The 17,575-nt window shown below is 38.7% G+C and overlaps 2 protein-coding genes and 3 long non-coding RNA genes across 14 annotated transcripts; 3 read left to right on the top strand and 2 right to left on the bottom strand.

Moving 5' to 3' along the window:
- Positions 1-231: 231 nt before the first annotated feature.
- Positions 232-3,627, top strand: LOC100692720 (putative E3 ubiquitin-protein ligase ARI6). The gene is made up of 4 exons (XM_003449354.5): positions 232-578; positions 810-901; positions 1,169-1,342; positions 2,277-3,627. Exons 1-4 carry the CDS (start codon positions 488-490, stop codon positions 2,730-2,732), a joined length of 813 nt encoding a protein of 270 aa, XP_003449402.1. The 5' UTR covers positions 232-487; the 3' UTR covers positions 2,733-3,627.
- LOC112846456 (uncharacterized) lies at positions 1,704-2,464 on the bottom strand. The gene is made up of 2 exons (XR_003219424.1): positions 2,322-2,464; positions 1,704-2,202 (listed from the first exon to the last, which is right to left on the bottom strand). It is a non-coding gene; the product is annotated as an uncharacterized LOC112846456 (long non-coding RNA).
- Positions 3,628-5,030: 1,403 nt separating the features above from the next.
- Positions 5,031-5,924, bottom strand: LOC112846457 (uncharacterized). The gene is made up of 2 exons (XR_003219425.1): positions 5,445-5,924; positions 5,031-5,283 (listed from the first exon to the last, which is right to left on the bottom strand). It is a non-coding gene; the product is annotated as an uncharacterized LOC112846457 (long non-coding RNA).
- On the top strand, positions 5,913-11,133 carry LOC100705077 (uncharacterized). Of its 5 annotated transcripts, none has more exons than XM_025905979.1 (8): positions 5,913-6,003; positions 6,453-6,486; positions 6,681-6,737; positions 7,034-7,114; positions 7,844-7,947; positions 8,153-8,241; positions 10,131-10,301; positions 10,453-11,133. In XM_025905979.1, the coding sequence occupies exons 3-8, from the start codon at positions 6,703-6,705 to the stop codon at positions 10,900-10,902; spliced, it is 930 nt and encodes a 309-aa protein (XP_025761764.1). In that variant the 5' UTR covers positions 5,913-6,003; positions 6,453-6,486; positions 6,681-6,702; the 3' UTR covers positions 10,903-11,133. The 5 variants fall into 5 exon arrangements, with proteins under 5 accessions (XP_025761764.1, XP_025761765.1, XP_005454490.1 ...); XM_005454433.3 differs by lacking the exon at positions 5,913-6,003 and adding an exon at positions 6,017-6,032; XM_025905980.1 differs by lacking the exon at positions 6,453-6,486 and having other exon boundaries at positions 5,924-6,003.
- An 876-nt stretch (positions 11,134-12,009) lies between these two features.
- LOC100704805 (ubiquitin carboxyl-terminal hydrolase 2) lies at positions 12,010-16,583 on the top strand. 6 transcript variants are annotated; one of them, XR_003214545.1, is made up of 10 exons: positions 12,010-12,282; positions 12,968-13,076; positions 13,157-13,270; positions 13,476-13,546; positions 13,631-13,756; positions 14,828-14,923; positions 15,024-15,151; positions 15,238-15,366; positions 15,493-15,518; positions 15,735-16,583. It is a non-coding gene; the product is annotated as a ubiquitin carboxyl-terminal hydrolase 2 (long non-coding RNA). The 6 variants fall into 6 exon arrangements; XR_003214542.1 differs by having other exon boundaries at positions 15,020-15,151; positions 15,742-16,583; XR_266476.4 differs by having other exon boundaries at positions 15,020-15,151.
- Positions 16,584-17,575: the final 992 nt, after the last annotated feature.

The raw sequence follows: 17,575 nt of genomic DNA, 5'->3' as shown, positions 1-17,575 counted from the left end.
TCTTCATCTTCTAATTATTTTTAATTATTGTATTATTGTTTTGAAGGTAGTATCTCTGCTTCTCCGTCTGCGTAAAACTGTTTACAAATGTTTATTATGACGGGGTGATTTCCACCTTTGCTTGTCATGTGACCAGGGAGCGTTTGTTTATCAAATGTTAGCATTAATTGGTGTCATTTTTGAAGCCAACGCACAACTGTTTATCATAACCACAATTAATATTCATATTCTATGGTAGGCTTCTTAAAGCTGTAAGGGTTAACTGTACACATAGTGCGAATATATCAGAGGGGAATGCAAGCCTGTTATCGTGCACCATGTGACTTGTTGTAAGTGCCGTAGAGAAACTGAAAGTTAAACAGGCTGCTGAATCTTGGTGCTTTAAAAGAGGAGGACAGAGCAAGGGCCTCGGTGCTAATTTCATCTGTAGTGTTTAAACCAAGACCAAGTTTGTGGACAGAGAGCAAACCTCCTCGTCTGAACCAGAATGACGACACAAGATCAGGATGACAAGAGCTACGACCCCAAAGATACGACGCTGACATTTGTCAACAGGAGGGATGAGCTGGATCCATTATGTAAGAACTAAAATACGTTTAAAATACACGGTTTTACCTGTTGTCTGTATACTTGTTATTTTACCAGTTAACCCAACTAAAGCAGTTATACACGTGTTATGACGGTGTTAGCTTATGTAAGGAAAATGCTCACATATATTCAGTATTTTGGTAACTCTTCCTATTGGTCAAATAGGGACTGTATGTCACGTTGATATGAAACTCGTTGTGCTTTCTCTTTGTTTTGTGCAGCCGGTGATGACAGTCTAGTAGCAGAGATGTCCTGCGGTCATGCTGTCACAGCGGAATCTCTGACCGGATGGTGCCGCAGTCTGCTGGATCAGGTTTCTTTCTGTCTTCATTTTTGTTCTTTTTCTTTCCAAATTATGGTCAGTGTTTACTGTAAAATAGAAAACATGTCAAATGGAAATGCCACATAGGTCACCCTTAGTTCATCCTCATCTGGTTTGATAGGACTTTGTATGATGAAGCTCTTTGTTGCCAGGCACGCTACTTTATTGTTTTGTTTCAATTTAAACTTTTTTTGAAAAAAGTTTCTCACTCTAATGTCTTCCCCATTACGGGTGATTAAACCTTTTGTGTCCCTGCAGGGCCAGTACAAATTTAAGTGCCCTGCTTTAAATGAGGACACCTACGAGACATGTGGTGAAGTGTGGTCCTATCCAGAGGTGCGCAGGCTGGCAGCACTGACAGTTGAAGAGATGGCCTACTTTGAAGAGACGATTGCCCAGCTGGCAGCCAGAGACTACTGTGAACTGAAAACAGTAAGTCTTCTATAGAGAGTGTCTCTAATCCACTCAGCAATCATGAACAAACAGGCATAAGACAGGAAGACACAGGGCAAGACGACTCAACTTCCCTGCTTGAAAATTTATGTTTAAACTCCCAGAAGTTACAAGAACAGGAAGTCGAAGATCCCACAAAGTAGATATAGATGGAAATAAGATAATGCAAATATAGGTGAATGAGTACGAATTTGGTTTGTAGGGGGAAGCTGGAGTACCTAAAGGGAAACAAGCAAACTCTACACAGAGAGATTTCCAAATTCAAATTCAATTTTTATTCGTCACACGCTCAATTATACACAGTATGACATGTAGTGAAATGCTGTGCAATGTCCGACCATTAAACTACAATAAAGAAATGTACAAAATTTACAGATTTTAAATTTAGAAATTTACAGTAAAAAAAATATGCAAATAACAATTTAAGAAAGAAATTATAAGAAGAAATAAACAGAGTGTGTGTAGTGATGTGATGTAGCAGAGTCCAGTTCTACACCTGGTTCAGGGCCCGAATTGCAGGGGGGAAGAATTCATTCTCTCTGTTTTGGCCTTAAGGGAGCGGAAGCTCTTCCCAGATCTCAACAGTGAGAAGAGTCCATTGTTGGGATGGGAGACGTCCATCATAATCTTCCTGGCTTTGGTCTTGCACCGCTTGGTGTAGGTGCACAGCAGGTCAGGAAGCTCTGATCGAATGATGCGTTTGGCCGAGAGCACCACTCTTTGGAGATCTTGTCAGGGTGTGGCCTTCTAGCCTTTAAACTCAACTCTGCATGCAAAGTTTGTGGGGCTGCAGGCTGGGTGTATGCAGGCTTTTCCAGCCCAAGGGACTGCAATTTATCCTAGATATAGAGGAAAGCACAAAATGTTTTACTTTTCAAATTTTAAACTATTCTTTTAATTTTTCTCACAACAGTGTCCTGGTTGCAAGACTTATATGGAGAGAGAGGACCTGACTAACCTGAGTGTGAGGTGCACAATCTGCACAGCAGACAATAACAAAGCGTATGACTTCTGCTGCCAATGTTTGAGGCCGTGGAAAGGTAGAGCTCCACGATCAGACCGCTGTGATAATGATGGCTGCGTAAGGCACGAACTCGAAGTTCTCAAGAACTGCAAGACTACTGATCTCCCTCAGGTTCAGGGGGTCAATGCCTGTCCCTCCATCCGAGCCTGTCCCACCTGTGGTGAGATAGTGGAGCATGACAAAACAGGCTGCAAGAACATCATCTGTCCTCGCTGTCAGAAAGAGTTCTGCTTTGTGTGTCTGAAACTGACTCCTGTATGCTTGAAAACCAGCACTCACTACATGCCCTGCAGTGACGGTGTGGCTCCCAGACAAACATCCATACCTGTGTGGCGCAGAAAGTAGCAGGAAACACAGACGCTATGTACTCTTCTCTCATACCCGACTTTCTTTTAGAATTGAATTGTCAATCTGGTTAAACTTAAACAGAAAGTAGTAGCAGAACCTTGTTTGCTTAGCTTAGCGCAGCAATCGCCTAGTGTTGCCCAATGAATCATAAAACAACATATTCTGTCTTTGTGCTTCTGGGAAAGGTTTCTTGACTCTATCTGTAACTTCCTGGAGTGTTTACACCACTGTTTTCGTAATTGGTGAACTTGACCTGGTGTATTTTCTTCCCCTTTCTTCAGATTGGACAAGTCTAAAAATGTGATAAGGACTTAAACAAAACTATAATATCCACCCTTTTTACACAATTTGGGAAATCTTTGATCTTCTACCACACCCGACGCATGCTGTTCAGATAAAATGTGAAGCACTGTAATCTGAAAATACAAGAAGGGCATAAGTGGGTATTTTTTACATCACTCACCTCTAACAGGAAGCTTTTCTAACTTCTTTATGAATGTTTCCACGAAGTCTTGAATTATGCTGATGTCCCATTAATGATTGCTCTTATTTTTATGCCTTAACATCAGACTGGCAACCTGTCCACTGTGTGACAGCTGCAGCAGGAGCGATTATTTCCAAAGGGTTTTTAAAGTTTTATTTGGAGATTTTCAAACTCTTAAAGTGAACTAGATTTGTTTTCATGCATTGTTTTAACCCAAAGCTATTATTGTTAAAAGCAACATTGCTTGCTATATTCCTTTAGATGTGCTTGTGTTTATAAGTAACTGAGCAGAAATAAGTCCTCTGTCAGCTGCTGATGAAGTCCATGTTTCAAACAGTTCATATAAAGGGCACACAAAAGCCAGAGAATGTACAATAAAGTCATAATTTTTTATGGTTTCATATTTTACCCTCTGCTTTCATTATTATTTTTCATTTAAATTTTTTGAAGGCAGACCACTTAGCTATTCAACAAAAACAATTTGGTTTCAGGTCTTTGCTTGATTTGCAAAGTAAAAAAGCTGAAAGAATATCTTCCACGTGGTGACGCCATTATTTTGGCCAGTGGTTGAACAACATGAACCAGACTTACCAATAAAATGCTGCTCACGCATGAATCTGAGTAAGTGGCTTGTGGTGCCCTGAATATTTTCATATAAGTTTAGATTTTATTAATAAAAGACCGCCCAACTTATTAGTTTACATATTGTGAATTGTTAAACTGTTTAAGTTTAATAATTTAATAATTCATTAACTTGATAACTTAAATTAATAAAAAGTTTATTAATATTGAGTTTAAGAATAAAATAAATTTCAGAGTTTTCACTGAATGAGTTTTACTGTGACTGTGATCCCCTATGTTTTTTCTGAATTTTGTTGCAAAGGCAATGTTGTGACTGATGCAAAGCCCATTTTCTCTTACCTGATGTCATTGTAGAGTAATATTCTTTTTTACCAGAAGATGGCAGTATTAGTTGGCTGAATGAGTGAACTTGTACAGTAATGGGGGCAGATGTAAAGTAATGAAGGCCTGTTGTTGTAACAGCAAGGGAAACTCTTTGTAAGTTATTATACAGTTACTCAGAGCTCCTAAACAGATACAACATCCCACTAAACCTAAAATAGTTTACTTTGATTTTTCTGATGCCGTCCTTTCTCACCCCTTCATCACCCTTGTCTGTGTCTCCTCCTGAAGAATCTCCATTAGGTCAGACCCATTTCTTCCCCGATGGAAATATGAATGCCAAAATTAGGTAACTCTTTGAAGAGGTGCTGATCTGTGTTCATCTATCAATTTCATTACTGGTGTAACCTTTTTAATGACATTGACTGGAAAAGGATTTGATTCTTTGCTACAAAAAATTTCTGTCAATTAGGTTTTTCTCTGTGAACTGTGGTGCTGACACTCACCAGTCCGCGGTCTCCTTCCTTCCGCTTAGCGTACAGCCTCAGGCTGCTGGACTTGGGGTGAAACCCTCCATGCATGGTCAGGAGCTTTTTTTGTCTTTATGTCAGTGGCTTCTATCTCCTCCTTTGGCCAGCTTATTATCCCAGCCAGGTACTTGTAATTTGCTGTAGAGGATGAAGACTAAGATTTCTTGCTCGCAGAAGAGTATAATAATGAATTAAAAGTAAGCATTGAAGATACTAACGGAGCATCTGTGACCAAGTGGTCGGCGGGGTTCTAAAAGAAATAATAAAAATGACAACGCCACCTGGGGGGGAAATTCTAGCCCCCAGGAAATATGAAAAAAAATAAAATGTAATTAAAACAACGCTCGCACAGGTTCAGGGATGCACACTGAGGCCAACTCAAATATAAACACAATTTTATTTATTAATGTAAAATGAAAAACAAAACAACAGCGCACTGAATATCTAAAACGGTGTCCCAAATTACAATAAAAATAAATACAACTGGGACTTACCAGCAGCGGTGGACCAAAAGAAAACCACACAAAAAAAAACCTACTATAGTCTATTCACCTGGTGCTGTACAACAAAAGAAGTGTGGAAAACGACCCGCCACCTAAGGTCCCACGGAAGCTGGTAGATCCTCAGTTCGCTGAAATAAAAGCACAAGATAAACACATTAAAAAGGATAAAAACATGGGACATCAACAGGCTCTCAACCTACGAAACAAAAGAAAGAACCAATTAAAAGAAAACAAAAGTCGGTGATACAACACAACCAGTTATACACCACAGAGCACTGATTAAAAATACTTTCACTCGGCGAACCAGCCCACAGCTGGTGCTGGGTCCGATTATCCTTGGTCTGCTCGGTCTCACACAACTTCCCACAGCTGGGAGGAAGGGGAAAGGCAGTACCAGTTCGTATAACCGGCCCAGTATACGGCCGAGAATCGCCCCGGCCAGCCACAAAAGCTGGAGCGAACAATAGTCCAAAAGGGCGTGGGAAAGCAAGCTACAAGGGAAAACTGGGCCGCCGCAGATTAACTGTAATGTAACAAAGTCAACAAAACAAGACAGCAGCAGGGCAGGTGCCCGACTCTCTACGTAGCCAAAGCAGGCGGTTGGTCCCCGAGAGGGCACGGCAGCAATCAAACCCCCAGAACTTGGAGGCGCCGTACTGCACGGCGGATGCACTCACGCGTCTCCTCACCACGGCTGGAGCAAAGGAAAGAAAAACAGCCGCGCTGTAGCAATCACGCGACCTGATCACCTCAGTAATTTAACCAGCAAGCCAGCGTCTACCGCTGTATCGCACCAGAAGCTCGGGAGGAAATAATCCAACGAAAGAACCCGGCTTCTCTTTATACAGGTGAACGCCGCCCTGTAATCAATATACAGGTGAGCTCCTAGTTGACATAAGCGCGCAGCGGGAGCAAGCACAGGAGGGAGAGAGCGAGAGAGAAAAGAAAGGCGAGTAGCCCATCCGGCTACACATCCATAGAAGAGTGACCTACATTATGCATTATGCTGTTGTATTTGTTGATTCATTTATCGATAAGCAGCATTTAAGCGGGTTTTTGCTATAGATTTATTAAATTATTTATATCAGTGAAGTGGATTGTTAACGCAGAAAAAGTAGAAACTCTCTTATTCTCTCTGTCTCGCTATGTGTGTGTGTGTGTGTGTGTGTTTAATTTCTATATTTCGGAGCTTTTACTTTCTCTGCGTGATTTTAAAAAAAAAGAAAGAAAGAAAGAAAAAAATTTCCTCTGCGCGATGGTTGACTGACTTCCTGTCATGTCACTTCCTCGAGGTTAGTACAGTCGTCGCTTAGCGGTCCTGCTGAGGAGCGGTGAGTACGCGTTAGTGTCCCTGTTTGCACACCAGTTAGGTATTCAAATCTTGCTTTATACACTCATAAGACTTGTGTTATAGTTTTTTTTTTGTTTTAGTGTAAACTGTTTATGTCGAGTGCAGCACTTTATTGTAACATGCTAAAATTAAACTGCATGCATGCTGTCTGCTGTTCTTCTTCATCCTTTAAAGGTCTCCAAGTACAGTCGAAGTCATGTGTGAAGCTTTATTGAAGCTTTATTTAAACGGGTACGTGAGCTCACTCTTTGTTTTTAAGTGGTGTATATTTTATTTTTTAATCCGTAACTCCTTTGGTACACACACAAATATATAATATATAATGGCCACTGATGATAGGTTTCCTTGAGGTAGAATAAAAAAAAATAAAAATAAATCGTGACTATGTGATGACAATAAGTTGTCACTATATACGTTTCTATATATTTCTGTGCGTTTAGGAAGCTGAGTGAGATTTTCTGTGATGGTTCACATTTTGTCCACAGGTTTAAGCAATAACTTACTAAGTTAATCCTTTTTACTTTTAGGTTGCTGTTCCCATACCAGTTGGGAAGTAAAAGAAGAAGGAAAGTACCAGAAACTCAAGCAAGACAAGCTGTGCCAACAGGGTAAGATGTTACGTTTCACTTTTTAAACCTACTCTTGATATTTGCAGTCTTTGCTCCTTTGCTAATTAAATCTGTGTCATCTTATAGAATCTGTGATATAACGTAGTCCTAATATGGTTATGTATGTCATTGTTAATAGAGTGATCACTGTTCTTAAAAGTGTTTTCAATTATTTTAAAAATAATAGGCAATCAAAACTGAAAGCACTTAGTGCTTTCAGTTTCATCCAACTGGAAATTCCCTGGATGCTGTTTAAACGGCTCATGATGGCTCACACATGCAGTGAACATGCAGTCGCTTCAGACCCCTTCGTCCTTTTACACACTTTGTAGCAGCTTTGTGTAACTATGAAAACTGACATTTTCTAACATGAGTCAACATTATTCAGCCCGTGATCATAAATTAATACAATGTTCTTACTTGCACATTCCAGTGCAGAATGCAAGCTCCATAAAGGCATGGCTGAATGAGTTTGGTGTGGCCTTGAACTCAGCCCCATCATACAGCCTTCATTGTGAGAAAGAAATGTAATGGCTCATAAGTACTTTAAATACATCTTTAATACCTTTAACGTTTTTATTGTATCGAGTCTGGAAAAAACATGGTTCTTGTGACAGATGATAATGGCAGATGCGATTTGAAATCCATATATAGACTAAACTAAACTAACTAAACTAAACATAAGACTAAACCAGACAGTATTCATAGTGTCAGATTTTCTTTCCGTAGAATCCAAAGGAGCGTTCCAGGACAGGAGCAGGTGGAGAAGCGTTACGATCCACTAGATTCTACCCTAAAGTTCGTCAACAGGCCAGATGATCTGAATCCACTGTGTAAGATTTTTTTTCTTTTTCACCCACCATGTTGCCCCACAAAAAGTGCTACAAACATTTTTTCTGACAGTCATTACCACACATTATAAAACTTCTCCTATTCCTTTTTTAAATTTTTCATGAGCCACGGAGTTTATTATATTTTGGCGCAACCCTGTATATGTAGTGTAACTGATACATCTGTAATTGTCCACTTCTTCCTCAGGTGATGACTCTCTCAGAGCAGAGATGTCCTGTGGCCACGCTGTCACTCCTGAATCTCTGACGCGATGGTGTCGCTCCCTGCTGGATCAGGTATGTCATGTCTTTGTAGCAGATAATGTATGTGATAGGGGTGGAGCCGAACCCGAATACGGTATTCGGAAAGGCACAAATATCATACTTACTTATTTCGAACAAATACTTTACAAAATATTTGTATTCGGGAACAAGAAAAACTTTATATTAAAAAGCTGAGTTTCCTTATGAGACCGCAGTGCATGACCGGATGAGTGAGTGACGTGTGAAAGGTGACTGACACAGGCTGCTCCACACAGCAACAGAGAAGACTCAGCTGAGCAATAAAAGACTGAACTGCATCACTATTTTTGTTGAATATATTTTTTGTACCCTAACTGGGTTCCGGAGGCAGTTTATAACTTTCACGAAGATCGGGAGATTAATCAATTATGCTGCGTTATTGATGTCTGCAGTCGGGTGCTCTCATGTTCGCTCTGTTTACGTATATCTGTTAGCTCGGTAATTTAGACAAGATGCTGTTGACAGAGTAACGTTAAAGTTCAGTTTAAAAGGTTAAAACAATGCTTGTGTAGTTGTGTTGAATTATATGCACTTGTGGGAGTTATATGGTACATTTAAGTTACTCTGTCTTTTGCAGACAGCAAGATATAGACTATAGGCCAGTTAACCTTAGCAGAGCTTCCCGTTGTCCTTATTAACGTAGCTGAAACTCCCCACATGGATTTGGTCAACTAAATAGAAAAGAGTGTTGCTGCTGCTGAGCCACCTCTTGGTCCTCCACCAGCCAAAAAACTTGTTCCAGTTCTGTGTGGAAGCATTTTACATTCAGTACTGCAGATGAAACCAAAGTGATATGTAATGTGCGGAAAAGTCAAATCAGCAGAGGCAGAGATATCAAACATCTGTCAACATCTGTTATGCATAATCACGTGCACTTAAAGCATCTTATTCCTGGTACTGTCTGCCAACCCCTCCACCAGCACCAATTCATCATCACAGCCATGTTCTGCCCCTTCAAGTCAGTTTCACTGTCCGTTCAGCGTCCTCCAATAAGGACGGGTGGTGGTGGGGTTCATAATGTTCACAATGGTATTTTACTAGTTGTTGGTTTTAACCATGAATGAGGCAATGGATGTTATTTTCTTTTCAATGATGTTCCTTGTTACATGTTCATTGCTGGATTTATGGAAAACCATCAACTAATATTGCATATCCATAATTATTATAATGGATTTAATTAAAGAATACTTACACTATAACATTAATTAGAAGTGTAATGCAAAAAAATGGATTTTTACGCCTATTTTGAATTTTACTCAAATACAAATACAGATACAAATACCGGTCTGTTATTATAGTTATTATATAATTCCATCTAAAATTTAGTCTTTGGAGTTTTTGGTAAAATCATTTCAGATTGATTTTAACAGCTTTATGTGTTTGTAGCAAAAAGAGGTAAAATTATTGAACTTATAAAACACACTGATTTTGTTTAAGTTATCACATGATGTGCCAATAGGTAATCTGCAGAAATGTTTTGGTTTACTGTTTATATGTGTAGGTAAACATGTTGCAGATTTAACAACTATATAAAAACGTAAAAGAATGAAGGTATAAAAATGCATTAAAAATAAAAGTAGGAGTTTTAAAAACAACAAATTCTAATTAATTATCCATCCATCTTCTTACGCTTTATCCGGGGCCGGGTCGCGGGGGCAGCAGCCTAAGCAGAGAAGCCCAGACCTCCCTCTCCCCAGCCACCTCCTCTAGCTTGTCCGGGGGAACACCAAGGCGTTCCCAGGCCAGCCGAGAGATATTATCTCTCCAGCGTGTCCTGGGTCTGCCCCGGGCCTCTTCCCGGTGGGACATGCCCAGAACACCTCACCCAGGAGGCGCTCTAATTAATTAAATTAACTTTTTTTTTATTGTAATTTTTTTAAAAGGGAAATTACAAGTTCAGATGTCCGGCTTTAGTGGAGGGAACCAAGCAGTGTAATAAAGAGTGGTCGTACCAGGAGGTGCGCAGACTGGCTGATCTGACTGTGGAGGAAATGCAGCACTTTGAAGAGAGCATGGCCCGTCTGGCTCTTGCAGACCACTGCGAGGTTCAGGAAGTAAGTGAGCCAGTCATTTATGTTTTAATTTGTTTTTCCTTTTTAATGTTGACACCTTCTTGATTTCAGTGAAATCCAGTGGACTCAATATTTTTTTAATATTGTGGTTGGGTTTCTCTTAAAAATGCCCCTTCATTTATTTCCACATCAGTGTTCACAGTGCAAAACAAGCGTGGAGAGGATGGATCTGTCTAACCTGTGTGTCCAGTGTGTCGTATGCACAGCTGTTCAAAAGAAGAAATTCTACTTCTGCTGGCAGTGTCTGAAACCATGGAAGGGTTCAGGCCCTCGATCTGACCGCTGTGACAATGACGGCTGTGAGAACAAGGACCTGCAACTTCTGCAGACATGTAAAACCATCAGTCTGCCTGACGTAAAGGACGTCACCAGCTGCCCCGCCATCAGACTCTGTCCTACATGTGGCCTGAGGGTGGAACATAACAGAAAACACTGCAAAAATATCAAATGTCCTCGCTGCAAGATGGAGTTCTGTTTTGTCTGCCTGAAACTGAAGCGTGAATGTTCCAGTTCACCATACACAATGTGCCCCAGTGGGGTCGCGCCAAGGCAGACCTCCATCCCTGTGTGGAGGAAAACTTAAAAACAAGAATGAAGTGTATGTGTAACTCGGGTTCTTTCGTCTATTGGTTTCTCTGTCTTCCTTTTTCATTATTGGACTTAACTGGGCTGGCTTTGGATGAGCTTGCTTAAAAAAGGAAGTTCTAGAGGTCAGGTTGTCTTTGAATACAGTTTTTAACCATCAATATTTTTAGTAACCTTTCTTAAACTGAGGCAAAAGATGGACGGGTTAGTATCGCTTTGATTTTCTTGATCTCTCAGTATGTTTATGAGAGAGATGTCAGTGTTTGATATTCACAAACAAGAATCTGACTGTGGGGTCTGCAGATATCTGGCATTTTTATGGTGATTAAAGTTGCTGTAAGACTGATGCCTCATGATATCTGATACTTCTTTCGCTTTAAGGTGTTTATGGTGTCCACAGGAAATGGAATCTCATTACTATACAAATCCTGTGACTCTCAGTACTGGCAGCCTCAGATTCTTTGGCATAAAAACATCTAAAGTGCACTTCTACGTTTTTAATTGCCCTCACAGTCTCGAAAACATTTTCACAAGATGGGCTAAGTGCCTGAGAGAAACAGTATGAAAATGACAAAGTGCAAAGATGAATGAGGAAAAGCACCAGACCCTTGTATAAGCTTCTTAAATTGCAATTATCCTTTATAATATTCACATTTGAAACATACAGTTTCTGACATTGCAAATATAAATCTATTATACTAAATGTCTGTGTCTTATGGTTCTTATGGTTGTCTTAAGATTGTTGGGGTTTTGTCTGTTTTTTGGTATTAATATAGGGTCATTACCTTGCAATATAAAGCTTCTTGAAGACTGTTGTTGTGATTTGGCGCTATATAAATAAAACTGAGTTGAACTGAATCTGAATAAATATTTTTTTTAAAGTCTTGGTGCTGTTTAGTCTGCTGTAGTCATGAACCTCCAGATTAGAGCAACAGCTGATGACAGCTATTGTTGGGAACAGAAATACTGAGAACAGAACAGTTTGGGAAGAGAAAGAAAGCTGCTGAGTCTGCACCTGTAGAATACGAAACAGTGACAGAAATGCGCCACATTTTTAACAATTAACATTTCCGACACGCCGTGAACTCACCACTGATCCGGCAGAAGTGAAAGAGAAAGCGATAGTCGGAGTGTTTTTAACTGCACAGGAGATAGAGATACCCTAATAGCGGATGAACTATTTTATTAACAAATATCTGAAGAAATGTCTTAGAACTGTGTTGAAGGCAGGCCTGCATCTTTGGCTTACTTTGATTTCTGTTCAAAATAATCGCGTTTGTTTCTGCCTCCAACAACAATTTCTTTGTAGATCGTCAGAGGGAGCAGAAAATGCGTTTATTTGGTCGACAGGGTTTCAAGAACATCTCTACCTCTGTGGGTAAGATTTGTAGGGAATTTCGAAATGCCTTTTTTGTTAATTGGTCTTCTGTGTGTTCTCTCTAGAAAGTTTTTCCTACGCTCTTCAGACGCCTTTAAATTCAGCCTGGAAACGCTGTTGAAGGAGGGACTGTCCTTTGCTCAGAGCGCCTTCAACTTGAGCGGCTTTATTATTAAGAGTTTACTGACATATGATGAGAATTTATACACCTTGCGCCATTTGTAAGGACGTTCCTTTCTTAACCTGATAGGTACCTGACAAGGAATGTTAATGTCAATCTGTAAATGTCAATTTTTTCTATAGCACATTTACACGCAACAAAGTTAACCAAAATGCATTACAAGTTAATTAATGAACAATAGAAACTAAATATTGTAAAATGAAACGTGAGAAGACGCAAATACATTATATTGTCACAACATAAACAAAAAAACAGACTGTTCTTAAACGGAACTCGAATGAAAAGACAAGGTTAAAAAAATGAGTTTTGAGACTTAATTCATTCTGTTATTTAAAAATTATTCTTGGTATTATGTGTTAGCAAATGTAGATCAATGGGGAGAAAATCATTGGCTTCAATGGACTGTAGAAAAGACGTAAAAGGGAACGAGCTATTTTCTGATGACCTTCTGTCTGTGCTGGCAGTTAATGATGCACACTCATGTTCTTATTCTGCAACTTACAGAAGCTAATAATAAATACCATGGGCTGGTAAACCAAGGTGCGACGTGTTACCTGAACAGTGTGCTGCAGGTGCTGTTTATGACCGAAGACTTCAGAGAAGCTGTGAAAAGGTTTATTATTGTCATATATGTACATTTAATGGGGTCTATGGTTCATTTTTATTACTTATGGGGACTTTGTCTTTGTTTAGATCCTCCAAACAAAATGCTGGGCTTCTTGGTGCCCTTACAGACTTGTTTGATAATTTACAGAAACAAACAGCAAACACACAAAAAAATAATAACCCAGCTGGGCATCAGCAGAGGTACAGTATGATAACACACAGACAAAAAAACCTTTGAATAATGTTTTTGATGTTTCATGTTTTTGAGAAACTTTATCAGTTTACATGACATTTTGGGGGTTTATGATTGGCATTTTTGATTGTAGTGAATAATTATGGGGTTATATATTTTTTTTAATTAATGAATATGTTTGTTCAAGACATGCACATATATTTCTCCACCCAGTGTATGAACAGCGAGATGCTGCTGAATGCATCGAGAAGATTTTAACAATGACCAGTCCTGAGGCATCACAGGTAAGGTCTTTGTCAATATTAAATGGAATCGTTTGGTTTGGACATTATACTTAATAACATGTTTTTGTTCATTTATGTTTTCAGATCTTCCACGGTCTGTTAGCAAACCAAATCACCTGCTCTAGAGGTCATAAAGAGACTGACAGGGATGCACCATTTTGGCATCTTCCTCTGTCATTGGTGGATTTTTACAATCAAGACTACAGTGTAGTAAGTGCATACACTTCTCAGCATGTTTCTGTTTTCAGGACTCACAGCTGCAACAAGTTCACATACTTTTGTCAGTAACATATTGTGTTATTCTATCATTTTCCTTAATGAACACTTTTGTTTGATTGGGAACTATGTATCTACTTTGAGGACACATAAAAATTGGATGATGCCTTGGATCCTGCTTGTGTCAAAACATATTGCAGAATTGCAAAACTTAATATTATTTCTAAAACAAATGTTTCTTTTTAAAAATATATTTCTTATTACTTTCAATGCATCACAAAACAAACATAACACAGTTGACTTATAGTCTCATGAGTCATGTAAATATCCTAAGTCACAAAACGCAATAAATGTGTCTTTTAGTGAGAAATGATAAGAAAAGGTAAACCTAATCCAATGTTTTGGAGAAAAACAAAATTGAGTTTTTGATGTGATTTTTGTTTGTTTTGTGGAAAATGGGTTAGCGAGTGGTTGCTGAAGGTTTTAATGGCTATCATCCAAACTTGATGACCATGGCAAAATACTAGCAAGCAAAGGAATTTCAATGAGTTTTTTGGTTCAGCATCTTTGTGACCAGTTTCACCCAGCGACTGCCAGCAACCACTCGCTAACTGGGAATACACACTTTCCAACACTTATCAAGTATGTGAGCCTGTGTTACTGAGGTCTTAGAGAGTTCATCTCTGAATACTACAAAAAAATGTTGAAGCTTAACCAAGATTAGGTGAAATTTTACTTACTGGATCTAAATCCAACTGAGGTAAACTGCCAATAAAATTGCAGTCCCTACAGTTTGTCTTCAGATCTGTCCAATACCTTTTTTTCTTTTTCTGACACATCTAATCAACTCTACAGTCCAAGTGCTGAGTTCACTGATATGTGTTCATGGATGTTAGAATTTTGGTTTGTTTTTACTGTTTAAATCTCTCTTTAAAAGACAATATTATGTCTTTTAAGAGGTCATGATTTATTAATTCATGCCCTTCTTGAGAAAACCTTTGTGAACATTGAGCTCTTCACCACATCTTTATCAAAGCTGCTTCTGAATTAGTTTTCATTTTTCAGGTGAACGGCATCGAGGAGTTTTTCAGACCTACATGTCTAAATGGAGAACACCAGATGCACTGTGACCGCTGCGGTCGCAAAGTTGATGCTACTATTGTAAATGAAGAATTTTTTGTGATTTCTGAACATTGATATTGATTTAATAAAATTATGACAGAATGGCACACATTGAAAACCCATATTTTCACTCAGACAGATGTAATAAAACATCACCCAGATGTTTTGATTCTGCTGCTGAAGAGGTTTGAGTTCAACTACAGTTACATGTCCTACTTCAAAATCAGCTGTTTTGTGGAGGTTCCCTACAGCCTGCAAATACCAGAGGTATTTACAAAGTGTACTTTAATATTTGATCCAACTTGTCTTCATTTTTCTTTCTCACTTTGTTATTCTTTGTCCTCTGTGATCAGAATGAGGCGTATGAACTGTATGCAGTAGTGGATCATTTTGGTGGTCTGAGAGGTGGACATTACAGCGCAACAATCAAAATACAGGATGAAGACAGATGGTATAAGTTTGATGATGCCCAGGTCACACCGGTAAGGCTGATCACGTTTTCTTCAGTGTAATTGAAACACATTAAAAAAAAACTGTATTGTATGTTTATGTATAAACATAAAAGAAAAATTCATCATTGTTATATTTGGGGTTTTTTTCCTTCACAGCTTGATTACCAGCCATTCCAGGAGAAGTAGGTTTTTGTCTTTCTTCTTGTCCTTGCTATAGATTAATTTGCAAATATATCAATATTTAAAGTTTATTTAAACACAAATATAATATAGATGACTGTACAGTAGTATGGAGTATGTTACACCAAACTCTAATCACAAGTGCAGATTGTATTTTTTAAAATTGTTTTAAGGTTTTTTTAAGTTGTGTTTTGTCTTTTTTCTGTTTCTTCTTCTAGATCCCAGAGTGCATATCTTTTATTTTACAGAAAGGCAAAAAGCAAGAGTCATAATTGTTACCACAGGCATTTGTTTCTTTATATATTTTTATTATTGTTATTTTATTATTTATGCTGTAGTAGATAGTTAAAACAGGCAGGGTTCACCTGCAATCAGTGACAAATATGACCAGTGAGAAGACGCTTATGAGAGAGCAAAGTCAGTTATCACACTGCAGAGTGATAATACACACAAAAAATGATGGACAAGTATAATTACAGTGATAATTAGTGTTGGATCTGAACTCTGCTGTAAATGAGATTACCCAGTCAATGAAGGTTTTTGAGGACACTTGGGGGAGAAATGGACATGAAGAAATTGTCCGGCATCATGAAAATCCAGGAGTGAAGTCAGTGACAGAGATGCAGCTGTGATAATCTAATAGACAGGTTGAGATTAGCGACGGAGAAGACAAACGTGCAACAACTGAGGATGAACATCAAAACAAGCTAATTAAATCTCAGGATTTGCTTGCATGCTGTGATCATTGTCCTGTTGCATACCTGTTGGACAGACAACCTCTTTTTTGTGTGTGTGTGTGTGTGTGTGTGTGTGTGTGTGTGTGTGTGTGTGTGTGTGTTTTATATTTAAAATAAATTCCACAATTTTAAATCTAATTTATTTTTTGATTTATTTCAAATTCATCTGAGGTGTGTTTGCATTACTTCCACAGCCAATCAGGTGTCCTAAACCTTTGAAGTAATACTATTTTATTTAATATTTTAAAATGCAGTATTGAGAGATGATTTGAAAATAATGAAGGAAACATTAACAAACAAACTGTTTAAATGAATTAAGTAAAAGTGGGGGGGAAGGGCAAAGCACAAGAGAAATAATGAGTGAAACTTATTTTACAGGACTGGGAAATGAAATTCTGCTCCCTTCTTTCTCATTTTTTTAAACTTATGCTTCAGCTTTTTTTTATTATAATATTATTTTTGGTTTGATTAGTGATTAATAAAGTATTCTGATTCTGATTATGATTGTTTCAGGATGACCTGCCATTATCCAATGACACATCTGCTTACCTCGCCTCGTCAGTGCGCCCCAGGGTGGCTGTGGCTACAATGTAGCTTGCCATCACCAGTGTGTGAATGTGTGTATGAATGGGTGGATGACTGAATGTCTAAAGCGCTTTGGGGTCCTTAGGGACTAGTAAAGCGCTATACAAATACAGGCCATTTACCATTTACCTGTATCCTTTGCTCGTTTCTCCTCCTCTTCTCTGTTTTTTCTACACTGAGCACCTGAACTTTTCTTGTCCATCTTCCGTTGGTTTTAATTTTGCACTCCAGTGTGAACATAAATCCCCCAACTCGAGGATCACCACAACCTAACCTAATAGACCTTCACCTTAGTTCACAGATTCTCTTTGTCTAGTGTTTATTTCTGGGATTTCGCACAACCCAGGATTCAAATCATGAATACATAATGGACTTGGATTTACAATATTATGAATGAAATGTGCTCTACTTGGAAGCAGCCGGTCTCCCTCCCCTTTTCGACGGGTTGTGTGACTTTAAATCATCAAACTGTAAATTATAAATTTTAAATAGTTATTGATCCCTTTACCCCGAGTCCTAAAGTGTATATTTATTTTCTTACTCTTCTTATATTTATTGTTTGTTTACTTGCACTGCTGTAACTGGAGCCTCGTCGTCTCGTCTCTCTATATACTGGACTGTATGTAGCGGAAATAAAGACAATAAAGTTTACTTTGACTTCAGCAGCGAGCAGGGCACCGAGGGCTCTCACGCTCACTTTTCACGTATAATGTCTGGTGTTTGTTTGTTTGTTTGTT

Source organism: Oreochromis niloticus, linkage group LG3, assembly GCF_001858045.2.
Source record: "Oreochromis niloticus isolate F11D_XX linkage group LG3, O_niloticus_UMD_NMBU, whole genome shotgun sequence".
Lineage (NCBI taxonomy): Eukaryota > Metazoa > Chordata > Actinopteri > Cichliformes > Cichlidae > Oreochromis > Oreochromis niloticus.
The sequence above is the reverse complement of the archived record's forward strand: the minus strand, read 5'-3'. Positions and strand labels throughout refer to the sequence as shown.